The sequence below is a fragment of the Rutilus rutilus genome (genome assembly GCF_951802725.1).
Source record: "Rutilus rutilus genome assembly, chromosome: 3".
In the NCBI taxonomy this organism is placed as follows: domain Eukaryota; kingdom Metazoa; phylum Chordata; class Actinopteri; order Cypriniformes; family Leuciscidae; genus Rutilus; species Rutilus rutilus.
The window spans coordinates 17,765,174-17,783,390 of NC_140211.1; the positions used below are offsets into that span (position 1 = coordinate 17,765,174).

Below are 18,217 nucleotides of genomic sequence, written 5' to 3' on the forward strand. Positions count from 1 at the left end.
ATGTAGGCACGTTTGAAGCAGTTCATCCCCGCCCTGTGTGGATCTGACCGAACCGAACCGACTGTACAATAACGGATTTAATAGGGGGACGCTGGACGGCTCTGAAAAGGACTTGAGGCGCAGAACTGGGGACTGGTAATATGACGATAACATTTAATTAATAAGAGATGCATTTGTACCTGTATGGAGGAGATAAATGACGGGATTTAAATCGCCCATTTGTTTTTCAACATGGATTAATTGGCCCATGATCACTGGATAGAAGGCTTATTACGTCCGAGTTTTAATACAGTAGCCTACCGATTTATGCCTCTAGCCTATAAATATTTAAATAAAGACCAAATTTAGGCCGATGACTTTCTGATGACGACAGTACGGCAGAGATGTCTTTATTGTAGAAATATGTGTTCACACCAGTATCTCTTCATAAAGATATAGACAATTACATTCACCCTTGAGCTTATTTCCACGTCTAATCTCGTTTTTTTGGGGGGGCTTAATGTAACACGAGCGAGAGACGCGTCAAATTGAACACTGATAGCTTTTACTTCTACCATCCCTCTGTCTACAATTTAGACCAGGTTAGATAACTTCTGTCTTTAGTCGATCCCTGCTTGTCCATTTGACTTTTTCAGTCCAAGAAAAAAAATATTTCTGACTCAATAACAAGGCGCTTTGGGTGCCTATTCCGGCTGTTGGCTTCCTCCTTCGAACAGTCTTCTGCCGAGAACCACCTTTGCAGCGATGGAGACCCCCACGAAGCTACCTCCGTCGAGCCCATCCTCGCCGACCACGGGCTTCTCTGTGCCGAGCGCGGAGAAGGTAGACGGCTTCCCCCGCCGCTCGATGCGCCGTGCCCGGCAGCGACGGTCCCACAGCTCCTCACAGTTCCGCTATCAGAGCTCCCAGGTGGAGCTCACGCCGCTGCCCTTACTTAAAGGTAGGTTCCTTTAACTGGGACGTGAGGTGGTTTGTTTTTAATGTTTTAATGACATGTTATTTAGCAAGTAACGAGAATAGTTATTCATTCCCTGATACAAAAATAGACTATTACAGCCATTTTGGTGAACTCCGTGTCTTCTTGAGCATCCTTAAGAGATGGTACCTCCATAAGGACTTCAAATGTAACTAAATCTTCCGAGGAGCACAGCTAGACTCAGCAGATTTTCCTTTAATGCTTCCATCATTCAAGGGTACATCATTTAAAAGATGTAGCCTACACATTTTTTTTTTTTTGACTGAACTGAACTTGTGGCTATACTGGAAATATGGGGGGTTGTAACATTGAATTCAACTCAACTTAAATATATTGTGTAGCAGAAAGTTAACTAATACCAATAAGATTAGATGTATCAAAGTAACTCAAATGAGTCTATTGCAGTACTAGTTAGCATGATAATCTGCAAGAATCGCAGGAAAGAAGAAACTGTTCATTGCAGTGGGATTTGCTTAGTAATCATTAAGTAAAGCAACATAAACCATAGTAGGCTAGTATCTGGCTTAAGAACACTTTGTATAACATCTTCAGTCAATCATAGTCCCATGCAAAGCTCGCTGGGAATCTGAAATCCATTGTGCAGTTTTAATGAATGGCAATGAAAATTATTCATTAAGTCCAACACAAATGCATTGGTAAATGATTCACAATGATTCACAAATGCACAAGTAAACTTCTGTTTTACTAATTAAAGGGATGGTTCACCCAAAAATTAAGATTCTGTCATCATTTACTCACCCTCAAGTTGTTTTAAACCTGCATGAATTGAGGGTATGCATTGATGTCACTTTCCCGCCGGACACCCCCTTAGCCGGACTGAGTGGCAAAAGAGCCTGCTGCATGACTGGATTTAATAGGGAAAACTGCAAAAACGAGAGTAAAACAAACGATTATTAGTTTAAACTAAAGGTTGGACTACTCGATATAGTGTTACTTACAAATGACCAAAGATCCAGTGATCCATGGATATTGGCATGCAGCCAGGAATCATGTTTCCTGACATTTATATGTGCCGGATTTACACGCCTGGGGGAAATACATAAAGCAAATTTGCTTGTGAACGCTTCATATAAATACAATATAGGTAAGTCTAAATCCGGATGATTACTTATATCAGTGTTATATATATATATATCATCATATCGTCCAGCCCTAAAACGTTTATATTTTTTGTCCGTGTTTATTTTAAAATATTCAATTATGCAGAATATAATATCGTAAATATTTAAGAAGAGTTGTCAATACAATATATAACAATACAATATATAGGGTATGATTTAACCCCAAAATTCAACATATTGACACAAAATGATAACTGCAAATCGACGTTTCGTTGTCTGGAGTCCAGCTGTTTCTGTGAATTGCAGCGATACATTTGCTCTACGGCACTCTGTAAAAATATACTTCAGATTTCTTGACAAATCTATTTGTACAGTCAATCTCAAAGCTCTTGCCCGTTTTAGATGTGTTTTGTGTGTTTTTCGCGGCATTCACGCTAAAAACCAATGCTGCCATTCAGTCTTTTTGTCACTCAGTGGGCGTAACTACAGTCACTCCAGCTAATGGTGATGTCACGTGCATACCCTCTATTTCATTCTTCTGCTGAACACAAAAGAAGACATTTTGAGGAATATTGGTAACCAAACAGTTGATGGGCCCCATTGATTTCTGGGCTCCATCAACTGTTTGGTTACCGACATTCTTCAAAATATTTTCTTTTGTGTTCAGCAGAAGAGAGAAACTCATACAGGTTTGGAACAACTTGAGGGTGAGTAAATGATGACAGAATTTTCTATTTTGAGTGAACTGTCGCTTTAAGTGGATTGAATGCAATGAAATTAAGTAGGAATTAAACTCAATTTAAAGCGGGGCTCAGTAGCTTCGGGATTTCTACGCTGTATTCTCGCTTTTTGCTCGCAGGTTTCTCTCTAGAGCTCCCCCCACAGCTTCGGAATAGATATTTGACAACACTGTTGTAAAAACTCGTTGGCTATTCTCTGACACCAGAGGCTAGTAGATCAACGACATCAAAGCAGATGGGACATTCTTTAAAACGTCTTCTTCATTCGGGTTCGAACAGCGTGAAGGAGCGCAATAATGACAGCATTTTAGCAGATTTCTTTTGGCCGTAAAGCAATTGTTTACATCACGAGACCTGATATCACGCGATACTTCCTGACGCGGCGGCCGGCGGCCCGCCGGCTCAAAGTTGCAAGTGCGAATTTTCCGCTCACGGGCACCAGGGGGGTGCGAAACGACCACCATTCAACCCGAAATAAGTAATATAACCATTCCAATGACTCCGAAGCTGTTCAGTTAAGGTAAAAAAGTTACTTAGTTCACCTTTAACTAAAGCAAACATTTTTTTTTTTAATGCAATGTTCTTTCCAGTTGCATTGTCTTAGTCATTGCCAAGGTCTTTGCAAGTTTATGAATCTTTGTGGTTAAAAGCATCTTCAGTCTGAAGACCCTGATATTTACACTTCCATATGCTCATTTCGGTCATCCACCTGAAGTGAGGGAGAAACTCTTAAGTGTCTGGGAAGCTACTGATCATATTTGTGGAGGGTAAGTCTTAAATAAGCAATTGGATTATGATGCATAAGAGTAGATGCATTGTAGAGTTGCTATGAATAACCACAAATAATACAGTGTTGTCCCACAGTATTCCACAGTATTTCATTACATTTCATTGGTTTTCCAAGTTCTCACACAACTTCATGATTCACACTTCAGCAGGATATGATTCACCTCCTCTAATGCAGGAATCATCTGAGTTACATTTCCAGTGAAGTAAGATTTAGTGGTGCCGGTTTTAATGAGACTCTTCAGCTGAGGTTTTGCTGCCAGTTGGTGTGTCACAGGGGGTCCAGACTGAGCCTCTGTCCTGCTTAACCATCCAACTGACCTGCTTTTAGTCATTCACATGACACTGAGATACATCTCCTGTGTTAATCAATGTCTGTCTCTTTTACTCTTACTAAGTCCAGTAGATTTAACTTCAGCGCTATATGACTGGCTGTAGGTTTAGCTCTGGTTTTATTTCTTAACCCATAACTGTATAAAATGCGCAGTGTTGGTCTATCTTTGTGGTATTCTGGATGCTTGTGTTAGATTATACCTCATAAAACTTGAGTTCATGGCAGTTATGGATTGGCAGACGTTGCTAAAAAGTTGTGTTTTTTTGTTTAACATGTACCTGCCACAGATTTACGCTCCATTAATGGCACAGGAGACATATATAAGACATATATAGACATATTTAGATGTGACATAATGCTCTTTAAACACAAGATTAGCTTAGTGGAGCATGACAGACACTACCTAATATAGAACCTGTGAGTGTTTGTTTGGGCTGTGAATTTAACTGTGAGCCCCTGTCTGTGCTTGTGTGTAATAGAAAGTAAGTGAAGAAAACAGCTGAGATGCTCTAGCAGTCCAAAACATCACCGGAATCTTAAATTGGTTTACCAGCAAAAAATATGGCCAACACTGCCAGGTTTGCTAGCTTGGGTTATTAGTTACTGGAAAAAAAGACTGCAGGCTGGAGCATTGTGAGCCATTGGTGGTGTTTATTCTCATTTGTAAACATTCAAATTCTGCTCTTCAAGTTCATTTGTGTTGTTGTTTCTACTTAAGTCTCTGGAGTGACTTCACTACTAGTCCTCGTGAGTTTGTGAGCGTGTGTCTCTGTAAATAGCTGTCACTGCCGGAGGGAAAGTGTTTTCCAATTGGACAATGGGCAGCTCAGAGCTCTCAGCCTCATTCGCATAGTGACTCGTCTACACATTCAAAACTCATCAATTTCATAAGTGAAACAGAAATGAGAGTGCTTGTTGGGTTAGCCATGACAGCATCTCATATCTATTAGCAATAACCTTTGAGTGTGAAGATTACTGTACCGTTATTTTGCAGTTGTGAATCATTATTTCAGGGTAAGAACATAGTGGTGGGTATATATCTGCCTTCTTCTTCCTGCAGGGTCCAGCTGGTCAGGGCTGGTGTAAGGTTACAGTACACAGAAGGCCTGCTCCCTCTCTGGCCTCCTTCGATCAATAAAGAGGGCAAGAGAGGAAGAGGGAGAGAATAAAAGAGGGAGTGAGTGATTATCGAGACAGGGAAGAGAAAAAGAGCATTAGAGGAAGCGAGAGAGTGAAATGGATAAGCATGTGAAGCTGTAAGTGCAGGAACAGTGTACCGAGGGAGAGTTATTGTTGAGGACAAAATGTAGAAAAGGGATCCCCCCCACAGTAATATTGTGAATTATTTAAGTTTTATTAACATTTAACATAACAGTTTTCTATTTTAATATATATTAAAATGTAATTTATTCCTGTGATGGTACTTTCAGCAGCCATTACTCCAGTCTTCAGTGTCACATGATCCTTCAGAAATCATTCTAATTTGGTTCTTACAAAACATTTATTATTATCAATGTTGAAAATAGTTGCTTAATATCCTTTTTGTTATTGTTTTCAGGATTTTTTTAATGAATAGAACTTTCAAAAGAACAGCATTTACTGCACCAGTCACGTAAAATGTGGTTGTATTTTGTGCCAGTTTTTCAGTTAAATTATCAGATTAACATTATGATGTCCATGAAACAATTTGAAGACTATTCCACATTCTCAAAAAAAATCTCATGTGAGACGTGGCAGTTCAAAACTCCTGTTTTGTCATGCATTATTTTTGCTTGACTGTTTTATGGGTTGTGATGGCTCAAAAATACAGGAACTCAACAGCCACACAAACACAGTAATGACTCTTTGAACAGAAATACTTTACCCATTAAAATCACAGTACCACAGACAGAGATTCACAGAGAGATTGAGAGTGAGAGAGGGATGGAGAGGAGGGGTAAAAGGAGATCATGAGGAGAGGAACAAGGAAGAGGGATGACATCATCTCTCCTGCTCTCTCTGCACTGTTTTCTTTCCCTATGCATCTCTCTCTCTCTCTCTCTCTCTCTCTCTCTCTCTCTCTCTACGTCCCACTGTTGCTTATTGGCCACTATATTTAGCAGCTTTGCATGTTCAACATTACAGCATGTTTAGAGTGACGACTGGTCTAACTAGAGTGATATCATTCAACTTTAGACGTAAAACTGCTGCTATGTTTTTCAAATTAATCATTATAGTTTTCACGTTCTTTCCATGATTTAAGCTCATTTCAAATACAAATTTTATTAATTCTCTCAGTTCTCAGCTTCGCTCTTCCTCTAATTCGCTGTACATCTCCAGTTCCTCTTGTCTCCACCCTCTTTCTCTCTCGCACACTTTTCCCAAGACAATTTCCTTTTTCTGTTCAGACTGCTGTGGCTGTGTCATGCTCTTTTGCACCTTATCCTTCCCCCTGACTACAAACAATCACACCAGCCTCTTTTCATCACATTCACTTCAGCAATCGTCATTTTCGCTTTGTTGATTTCTTGGTCTCCTTTGACTTTACCTGCTGCACTCTGACTCTAGGTTGACTCTAGCTGTGGCAGACTGTGAATGTTAAGACCAATCCATTTTTAATGGAGAGTAATTGTACGAAGTAGCAGGCTGAGGCTAAAGAAAAAGAGATATTGAGAGACAGAGAGAGAGAGATTCACATGTCAAATGTACAGGAACAGTAGGGTATGTAGTTGTGTTGAGTTTTTAAATGAATGGAGTAGATTGTCATGGTTATTGTGCCTCAAGGCACTATGTCCACAGAGGGCCGAGACAGCGCAGGGTTAAAGATAGCACCCGCTAATCCTGTTAGCACCACACGCCTCCACTCATTTCTCATTAGCATCCCGTCCATCCACTTCAAGAAATCTGCATTAATATACTCTGTCTATAGCTCCAAGTGTCTATAGATCCAACCATCTTTAATGTAATTGTTCTGTTGGAGAGCATACATATAAAGGTTCTTTGCTGGCATTGATGGTTCCATGAAGAAACTTTAGCATCCATGGAACCTTTCCAGTGCACAAAAGGTTCTTCATAGTGGGAAAAGGCTCTCAAGATGATCAAAAATGTTCTTCACTACACTAAGAAAAACATTTTTTAAAAGACTGTTCACAGAAAGGTTCTTTGGGGGACCCAAAAATGTTCTTCTATTGCATCGCTTTACACTCTTAGAAGAAAAGGTTCTGTTAAACTTGAAAGAATTATGCAATCATTTAAGACATTAGAATCTTTTTTGCATAAAAGGTTGTTCAAATTGAGTGAAGAACACTTGGGTTCTATGTAGAAACCCACTGGACTTCTAAGAGTGTAGCATTACAAAAAAGTACTGTGGTGGTACCATGATACAGTTATGGTCATATATCATATTTACGTGCATGGGATTTCAAGATTCTTTCTGGTTTTATTATGGTATGTTTTTTAGGAAAAGAAGAAAAAACATCACATTTACATTTATGCATTTAGCAGACACCTATATCCACCTTTATATTAACAATGTTCATAGTATACAATGCCTGGCTAGACTAGGAAAAATATAGCAAACTCATGGTAAATGTGCAGTATATTTGTGTGTATACATGTATATTAGATTACATGTCCTCTCCTTCCTGTCCCTCAGATGCTCCAGTGGCAGAACTTCATGACTTGTTCTGTAAGAAGCTGCAGCAGTGTTGTGTGCTTTTTGACTTTCTGGACTGTGTCGCCGACCTGAAGGGGAAAGAGATCAAACGTGCTGCGCTGAACGAGCTTGTGGAGAGCGTGGCCACCAGTCGCGGAGTCCTCATTGAACCCCTTTACCCAGAGGCTATTAAGATGGTGAGATGAATCGCGAAAGAGAGAAAAAGTGATGGAGTAGGATGGGATTTGATAAAAGAGCAGAGGAGGCAGAGGGAGATAAATCATTTTGAGGGATGTACAGGATCTCCAATGCACTAAAGTGCACTTAAAGACTCAGAAGCATTTACGTTTCTTTGTGTTTAGCTACATTAGCTCTGTACTGTATGTAGCTGAAATACAAAAACACCTTAATTGAGGAGCAATTGATTTTTGTTAACTGGTCCTTTTATGTTTTGATTTGAAAGACAAAGGGGGGAATTCACTAAGAATGAATTTACGGTGTCTGATAGTGCTGTTTATTTGCATATGCTTGTTTGTTTTAGCCCCTTGTTTACTAGAGGAATTATGCAAATCAAGTAAAAATGACTGTTGCTCTGATCAATAGAAAATGTACACAAATATCTTTTAAAAATGAATTCCATTTACTTACATTCTGTCTACGGAAATGGCACAACATTGTGCAATTGCGCAAAGTTTTGAGAATAAGGGTGGAACCTATACTGAGCAGTTCCAAAGAAAAGCAGCACTGAAAAGAATTACAGTGATTTAAAAGGGCAGTTTTATTAAAAATGACAATTCTGTCATAATTTACTCACTCTCATGTCATTCCAAACCTGTATGACTTAATTTCTTCTGTAGAACATAGAAGAAGATTTCAATGGAAATCAATTGTAACCAATGCTGTCTGGTTAACGACATTCTTCAAAAATATATTTTGTGTTCTACAGAAGAAAGAAAGCCATGTTTGGACACAGTGTTGTGAAAATGATGACAGAATTTTCATTTTTGGGTGAACTATCCCTTTAATTTAAATATTCACAGCACAAGGGAACAATTGAATATGACTATACAGTCTGCAGAGGTTCTCAACTCTGGCCCTCGAGGTTCACTTACCTGCAGAGTTTTGCTCCAAACCTAATCAAATACACCTTAAAGCTACACTGTGTAGGATTTTCTCCCATCTAGCGGTGAAATTGTTTATGACTACCAACAGAATATTACTTTCTAGCCCCTCCCATTCCGAGGGCGTTTTAACTCCTACGGTGGCCGTATTATTTCAAATCTGCCGGCAGCCGCGAGTAATCTCCCCCTCGCATTCGTCACGGTGCCACTGAGTGTAAAAACGCGAAAGGCGAAGCTTGAATTTCCAGGTATGTCCCTCTTTGGCTAATGTATTTTCAAGATGGAGGCGCAACATGGCTGCCGCCATTCAAGCGACTTGCTCGTATGTATGCTAAATGGCAGATTCTACGAGAACGAGCTTACGAGAATACTTGATTAGTTGGTAGAAGTAATTACACATTAATGAGCACATATCATTTTGAAAGAACAAAGTGTTTTTTGCTAAGAATCAACTTAAAAAATTACACAGTGTAGCTTTAAACAAGATAATGAAGCTTATAAAGATTAATAGACAGTTATAGGCAGTTGAGTTTGTTTAAAGGGTTAGTTCATCCAAAAAGGAAAATTCTGTCATTAATTACTCAGTCTCATGTCGTTCCAAACCCGTAAGACCTTCGTTCATCTTCGGAAAACACAAATGAAGATATTTTTGATGAAATCTGAGAGATTTCTGACCTTAGTTCTTTACATTTCATTTGCTATGGGGAAGTAATGGTATTGGGGAAGCAAAATACAACTTTTCAACCCCTCTTCTTCCTGTAGATCTCAGTGAACATTTTTAGAACCCTCCCACCCAGTGAGAACCCTGAGTTTGACCCAGAGGAGGATGAACCAGCTCTGGAAGCCTCCTGGCCACACTTACAGGTACATGTACATCTCAAATTCTCATACACACAAACACACTAACACATATACAGCATGGACTGAGTAAGCATTATGAGTTTTTTTATAGCTTGTGTCCCAGCTCTGATGTCATTTCCTCTCTCTTTCCCTCCTATACTTTCTTTTTTATCTAGTTGGTGTATGAGTTCTTTTTACGCTTTCTTGAGAGTCCAGATTTCCAGCCTTCTCTTGCCAAGCGCTACGTGGACCAGAAGTTTGTTCTACAGGTACAGAGCTAGTATAGGTGTAGAGGTATAGATATAGAGGCTTTGTGTGATTAATAACATTTGAAAACCTTATATATATATATATATATATATATATATATATATATATATATATATATATATATATATATATATATATATATATATATATAGTCTGCATATGTTTAATACAATTATATATAATTCAGTTTAATTAATAATACAATATATATATATATATAGTGTGTGATTTCAAATATTTGTAAACCCCTTGTAAACCGAAAAGACTGCATAATAGTGAATATATACTTTGCATATGTTTAATTTAATTATATGTAATTCAGTTTAATTTATAATACTATATATATATATATATATTAGGGCTGTGAAAAGATTAATCGCGATTAATTGCATCCAAAATACAAGTTTGTGTTTACATAATAAATGTGTGTGTACTGTGTATAATTATTTTGTATATATAAATACACACACATGCATGTATTTATTGAAGAAATATTTGCATGTATATACTGTATATATTAACATATAATTTATATTATATATAAATATAAATATTTGTATATATAAATAACACATTTTTCTTAAATATATACATGCAAGTGTGTGTATTTATATATACAAAATAATTATACACTGTACACACACATTTATTATGTAAACACAAACTTTTATTTTGGATGCGATTAATCGCGATTAATCTTTTCACAGCCCTAATATATATATATATTTATATATATATATATTTATATATATATATATATATATATATATATATTTTTTTTTTTTATAAATAAATATTAATTTTGTATGTTATATTCTGCGTATCTTATTTTATCAATAAATGATCATTATTTTATCATAAATAAAATAAATATATATTGAAACAGTGTGAATGAAAATGGACAAGTGAAGTCAAGGCACTCTTAGTCCATCTTCAAGTTTTTCTTTTGGCCTTGATATCTTAGAGCAGCAATATGATACGTTAAATCATATCATAGTCAAAACACAACAGTCTACCCTCCGGGTTTGATTTTAAACTTTATCCTTTACACTAATTATAAACATTCCCTTTAAGTGTCAGGAGTCAGGACATATGATTAGTGCTTTTAATAAAGTGCAAAAAGGCTGACTTGTATGTGTGTGTGTGTGTGTGTGTGGATGTAGCTGCTGGAGTTATTTGACAGTGAGGACCCCAGAGAGAGAGAATATCTGAAGACTATCCTGCACCGTGTCTATGGCAAACTCCTGGGCTTGAGGGCCTACATCCGCAAACAGATCAACAACATCTTCCTCAGGTCAGACACAGTCATGTAGACAAAAAGCATGACCAGTATTGATATTACACAGACAATAACTGCTCTTTGTTCGCCTCTAAAATGTCATCTTTTTTTAAACTCTGCAGGTTCATCTATGAAACTGAGCGTTTCAATGGAGTTGCTGAACTTCTGGAAATTTTGGGAAGGTAGATACTCTTTCAAACTCATAATAGAAAGCACACTACATTTGTGTTAAAAATCAGCTCAGGTGATGTTTATATAGCAAACCAATGTAAATTAGAATATTATAAGGTAGATCCCTGTGGTTTGTTCATTGTTTCCAGTGTTAGGAGGTACATAAAATATCTTACGACATTTGTACTATAATCTATCTTGAATGAGTAAATTATAGTTTTACACAACTTAACGTGGCAGTATATTACTGGAGAGATGCTTTATGGTGATGATTCAGACAAAGATCTCCAACATGAGCGCTTGCTGCATGTTCCTGCTGCCTGTTCCCCAGTCATATCTCCCTTCTTTAGCGTGTACAGCCATGTAATTCACAGCCATGTTCTCTGTCTGTGAAACCAGCGCTGCTTTGCATATTGGGTTCAATGTACACAAAATGGTGCCTCAGTGTGTTTAATAGCATAAACAAAGCAAACCTTTGACAGAGAGAAACAGGGGAAGAGAGAGACAACCAGGGGGAGGCATGAGTCAGAGTGTTGGGGATGGAGGTCTAAATTCAGGTTGATGCCAGTAGTATTTATAGTTTCTCCCACCCACACATCTCTCTGATCACTACTGAAGAGAGAATGAGGTAGAACGAGGGAAAGAGAGAGAGAGAGAGCTGTGTATATATATATATATATATATATATATGTAAATATATTTACATAACTATATATATTTTTTTAATATTTATATTTATATCTTTAAAATTGAAAAATATTTCAATATTTATAATATTAATATTATATTAATATTTAAACAATAAATTAAATGTATATTTCATAAAATACAGGAATATTCTACAAAAAATATTTAAACAGCTTTATCAATGTTCCGTAGGAATAGAAAAAAAAAGCCCAAATTTAAATCAAATATATTTTCAATTTAGAGATTTCCGAATTATTCAATTGTTTCAAATGTTGTATTTTATTTGAAAAATAAAATATAAGATATAAGCAAAGTAAAAAGAAGAAAAGAGGAAGAATGCAACAGAAGGAGAGACGGGGAAGATAACGGGTAGAATTAGAGTATGTAAAATAAGAGACAAAGAGCGAAGAAGATAGAGAGTTGATTGTAGCATAAAAGAGAAACAGAGCAAGACAGTGTAGATGGAATAGAATTAAATAACAGTTACGCAATGGGAGGAACAGTCTGAGTAGAAGAACAAAGATAAATCTAAAGAATTTTGAGAGAAAGAGAGGAGGAGACAGGCAGAAAGAGAGGAAGGATGTGGGGTGGGGGTGCGGGGGGGGTTAGTGGGAGATTAACTGATGAACAATAATGTGGTGAATGAGTGTACAGAGCATCATCAGGACGACTGATACTAATCCTGTTTATTCTCCCTTTTCTCTTTTCCGCCTCCTCTCCTCTCCTCTCCTCTCCTCTCCTCTCCTCTCCTCTCCTCTCCTCTCCTCTCCTCTCCTCTCCTCTTTTCCAGTATCATAAATGGCTTTGCTCTGCCTCTCAAATCAGAGCACAAGCAGTTCCTGGTGAGGGTCCTGATCCCCCTGCACACTGCCAAGTCTCTCTCCATTTTTCATGCGCAGGTTAGAGTCAGACACCCAGACACAGCCACACTGGGGATGCACATACAGATCTCATGCTGTTAATTAATGAACTGTAATGGGATATTATACCACAAGGGGGGGCTAAATACTAATGAAAATTTACTTCATACATCCACAAAAATGATCAGTTGGTTTAAAGTCATAGCTAGAATTTTTTTTTTGTGTGTGATATTTTCTATGCATTAACATTAATACATTTTTAGCGTCCAACAGTAATTTTGGACATTTTTTGGACACTGCATTAAAGTGTGTGTGCCTATGACTGTTTACACATACAAAAGGTTGGGGTCAGTATGATTTATTAATACTTTTATTCAGCAAGGATACATTAAAGGGGTGGTTGATTATGATTTCACTTTTCTAACTTTAGTTAGTGTGTAATGTTGCTGTTTGAGCATAAACAACATCGGCAAAGTTATGATGCTCAAAGTTCAAAGCAAAGGGAGATATTTGCTTTTAAAGAAATTGCTTTTAAGGACTACAACAAGCGGCTGGTAGGGACTACACAAGCTTCCTAAAATTTACATAACCCCCGGGAACGCGATTTATAGATTATCATGATAGAATAGGCTAATGAGTGACTAGAAGATAACTACACATAAGCTACCTAAATTCATCAACTAACCATTCAGAAATGTCCTGTTGCATTCTACATGTTGTCACTTCTTCTTGAGTCTCTCCATTGTTTGACTCCGGTTTGAACATAAAAGGCTAAACGTTTTTGAAATTTTCAGTGCATGTCTGTGTGAGGTAAAAGGACACAAGCTGTTGAAGCTCCGCCCTCTGTGCCGGGAGCAGCAGCTCATTTGCATTTAAAGGGACAGACACAAAAACAGTGCGTTTTTGCTCACCCTCAAACAGTGACAATTTTAACATGCTATATAAAAATATATTGTGAAAAGGGCATTATACTATATATAGATATGGAAGCACCCCTTTAAATTGATCATTTGCTTTATTACAAAATCATTTGCTTTATATTTCAAAAAATTCCGTTCTAATCAAAGAATAAAAAAAGTATCGTTTTCCACAAAAATATTAACCAGCATAACTGGTTTCATCATTGATAATAATAAGAAATGTTTCTTGAGCTCCAAATAAGCATGATTTCTGAAGGACCATGTGACACTTAATGGAGTAATGATGCTGAAAATGCAGCATTACCATCACAGAAGTACTTTTGATTTTAAAATATATTAAAATGTAAACAATAATTTTTAATCGTAATAATATTTCAAAATATTACTGTTTTACTGTATTTTTCGTTTGACTGTATTTGATCAAATAAATACAGCCTTGGTGAACATAAAAATCTTACCGACCTCAATCCTTTGAACTGTAATGCACATGCATTCTTACAATAGATTCAGTATATTATTCCTCATATTAACAGCATGTTATGTCTGAAAAGTGCTTTAGTAATATTAGTACTGCCTGTTTGTATATGTCCATAAGTGTGTGTGTGTGTGTATTCTGAAAGTGCTTGTCCTACATTCCTATACTCGCCCTTTCCCTTGTCAATATCACCCCATCCATAATTCAGTGCCCACACTCCGGGCTGTTTATACTTCCTACTCGCCACAAGGACATATAGAGCTCTCCCAGGGAATGCCTTTGGGTGGCCAGACTTATTTTATGTAGCTTCCATAGAAACAGAAGGACAGCGCAGCCAAATCCTTAATCACACTTCCCTCAAGGCTTCTTCAGAACATCACACGTTTCTAGAGAGCTCTTAGCGAGATGAAAGGCTAAATACCGAACTCTATTTTTATAAACGGTTTTGTCACCAGTATTAAGTGTGCATTTCAGTGATTCTTTTGCCCTCCGTGTAACCCGTGGCTGTTGTGATTTGGTTACTATTATATTTGTTTGCATAGGAACTAATGGTGAGTGGTTGAGTTAAGTCTGGGGGATTTATCCTGGATGATTAGAGCTTAGTCCCCATTGAGCCTCAAACTACTGAGTGACACCAGGGGATATTTTTTTCACTGAGGTGTCTCTAGGGTATGGGATTTTTATCTCGTGCCAAGTTAAAACATACCAAAGCCTTGTAAAGTGTTGAGAGTTAATCTTAGTTTTACCTTAATTGCCAGTAATTTACAGTTTACGGTTGGTTCTCAGGTAGACAAAATATACGAACACACACACACACACACACACAGACTTATGTTTCCACCTCAGAGTTAAAGAAAATACAATTGTGAGATCAAATTAAAAAGATGAATGAAGTGAGAATTACATCATTTTCACAACTGTCAGATATAAAGTTACAATTATGAAAAAGAAAGTAGCAATTATGACATAAACGCACAAAAGTGAGATGTAAAGTTTCAGATTTAAGATTTGCAATTTTGAGATATAAAGTTACAAACAGAAATTAAGTTTGCAATTATGGGATGAAGTTGCAGTTATGATTAACAAAGTTGCAGTTGTAAGATATATATTTGTGAGATTTATTATGCTGATAGCAAACAGGCCTCCATGATCTTCTATAAAGATTCAGATAAACAACCTCGCAAGCTAAACATCTTAACCTTTTTGTAAAGCACTGCATAGACTGAAAACTAAGAGGATAATTATGATGTTCTTGTTGAAAAGAGAGAGAGAGAGAGAGAGAGAGAGAGAGAGAGAGAGAGAGAAAACAGGAGTTAACAGGGCTCTCACCTCCTGGGGAAAGACATAGGTTTTATGTGACATCAGCCCTTCCAAAGTAGACACACACACACACCATTACCATCCTAACAGCTCAACCAGGCAACGGTGCAGAAGGGCTTCCCTGGCAACAAAAAACACACGTGGCCATATCACATGTGTACACTAACACACACACACAAACACACACTTACGTACGTAACTTCCCTTTAGAAAAACATCCTTTTCTCACCCTTTTGCCTGTAATCTCTGAGGCTCAAGTACTTTGTGACTCTTTCTTCTTCAGGGAATATATTAATCTGGAAATAAATGCAGCATGTGTGTGCAGACTAAGGATGTCATCATTCAGTTATGTATAGTCTCATTGGTTTTTCCTGAAGCTCTTAGTTGCTTTGTTGAAACTATGAGTCTTGAATAGGTTGTTATGCTGAAATCACTTTAAACCCGTTGAGTATATTGTATTGATAACCAGATTTTCAGTTCCCAATCAGCTACCACATTAAAGGGCTGGTTGATTATCATAGATATAAACACTAGATGTCGCCTTGGGGTTCTAAGCATGCGTCAAAACCGCCACCATCTTGGAACAGGGGTCTTGTCATAGGAAGTAGCTAGGTAACGCTGCTTTCTCCGCCTGTACTTCGAATTCATGGATGATGCCGGACTTTTGTGCTGCGTATGGATGTTCACACGAACGAAATCTAAACCAGACAGCAAGGGATTACATTTACTCTGTGGATGGCAGTAGTCAAGTTTTTTTTTTTTTATAAGTTAAGTGTACATTTCTGTGCTTGGAGGAAGAAAATTAACTGTGATTCTCGCACAGAAAATTAATTGTGAATGTGCTGTACTCTTTAGATATTATTTGAAATAACCCTTGTGTTTAAAATGTACAATATGCAGGAGTTGATCCTCAATACCCACTTTTGGCTGTGTTGTTCCTAACTTTAGATTTTTTACCGATTGTACTAAAACTTTTTAATGAAAAAAAAAAGAAAAAAAAAAAGTGTGGCGCTTGTAACCTGTAAGTACGGTCCTAATAGTATGCTTGTCCTCTCCCTGTTAATCTTCAAACAGTACATCCATGATTATTATACATAGAATTCCACAAATAAGGCTATGTGTGCGTTTTGCACAAGGATAGCCTACAGTGGGCTCAAGGGCTTGTTTCTTCCTTGCAAACTGGGGATGGAGGTGTGGAAGGAGTCGGACACTGGAATTTGTGAAAATGTCAACTGTTTAAAGCCTTTCTTTAAAGTGAATTTCGTTTTGTATAAATTGTATCTTAATTTTAATAATTTTTTCATCAAACAATTGCCTGGATTTAGGCCTAACTAATAAGAAGCAAATATAACGAACAGACAATATAATCATGGAAGCGCCCGCGCGTGGTCACTTGCACTTGTGAACTGGAGCGCATCTCATCCTAACTTAACGAAACTCATTGTATGCCTCACACAGACATGAGAAATACATAAAATACACAAAGCTTGAAATGTCTTTAAACGAAATAATTAAAAACGAAAAGAAAAAGGCTACTCTCTGATTATGTAATCCATTATGTGCATTTCTCTCTATAGGCGCGTTCACTACGAATATGGCGATCGTCAACTTCATCTTTGCAGCCGAGTCGACACTGTAAGAAAACACTAGTTTATTAATAAAAAAATCAATGCACGCGTGTCCCCGGATTTACAAATGCACATCTTGTTGCACGCACACATATTATGTCGAAATAACGAGATATTATGTTGAAATAACATTATTATTAATAATACATAGAATTTAGAATATTTGATTGAATGCTAAATGTTGCGCTTGTTCAATTTAATTAAATTAAAACTTTAATTGTGATCATTAAAATAATTGAATATTAAATATTTAGTGGCCAAGTTTTGCTAATTTATATATATAGTAGCGATAGTTCATTCTAAGTTTACTCAAGTGAAAGAATGTGACTAATAAACTTAGGCCTATAGCACTATGCATTATATTTTGAAAAAGAAGTAGATTATCTTAATATCAAAACCTTACATTTTCTCTGGACTCGATGATAAATACATGTCTGACCGTTGGAACGAAAAAAAAAAAACTAGAAAATCGCATTCATGACGATTTATGGTGATTTTATTTCCGTTAGACCTTTGCCTCCATTGACGCTGATGCATTAAAGAGGAGGGGCTCCCCTGTTCCAAGATGGCGGCTCTATTGACGCATTCGTTCCAATGAACTGCCGTAGCCAGGCGACATCTAGTGTTTATATCTATGGTTGATTATGAGTTCACTTTTCTAACTTTAGTTAGTGTGTAATGTTGCTGTTTGAGCATAAACAACATCGGCAAAGTTATGACGCTCAACGTTCAAAGCAAAGGGAGATATTTTCTTTTAAAGGTCCTGTTCTTCGTGATCCCATTTTGCAAACTTTAGTTAGTGTGTAATGTTGCTGTTAGAGCATAAATAATACCTGTAAAATTATAAAGCTCAAAGTTCAATGCCAAGCGAGATATTTTATTTAACAGAAGTCCCCTTTCAAAGCATACAGCGAACGGCCGGTTTGGACTACATCCCTCTACTTCCTGCTTTAATGACGTCACTAGAACAGTTTTTTGACTAACCTCCGCCCACAGGAATACACAAAAAAGGGGGCGTGGTCTTGTTGCGCTCCCACGGAGAAGAGGAAGAGTTGCGTTTGTAGAGTGTGTTTGTCGCCATGTCGTCGAGACGC

The 18,217-nt window shown here is 37.3% G+C and overlaps 1 protein-coding gene across 1 annotated transcript in view; it reads left to right on the forward strand.

The window, feature by feature from the left end:
- Positions 1-632: 632 nt before the first annotated feature.
- ppp2r5b (protein phosphatase 2, regulatory subunit B', beta) overlaps positions 633-18,217 on the forward strand; it is a 28,066-nt gene continuing 10,481 nt past the window's right edge. The window contains exons 1-7 of the mRNA XM_084403441.1: positions 633-940; positions 7,553-7,749; positions 9,436-9,537; positions 9,690-9,782; positions 10,947-11,077; positions 11,185-11,244; positions 12,711-12,819. Of these exons, the coding sequence (XP_084259567.1) occupies positions 745-940; positions 7,553-7,749; positions 9,436-9,537; positions 9,690-9,782; positions 10,947-11,077; positions 11,185-11,244; positions 12,711-12,819 (888 nt within the window). The 5' untranslated portion in view covers positions 633-744. The remainder of the gene's footprint in view (positions 941-7,552; positions 7,750-9,435; positions 9,538-9,689; positions 9,783-10,946; positions 11,078-11,184; positions 11,245-12,710; positions 12,820-18,217) is intronic.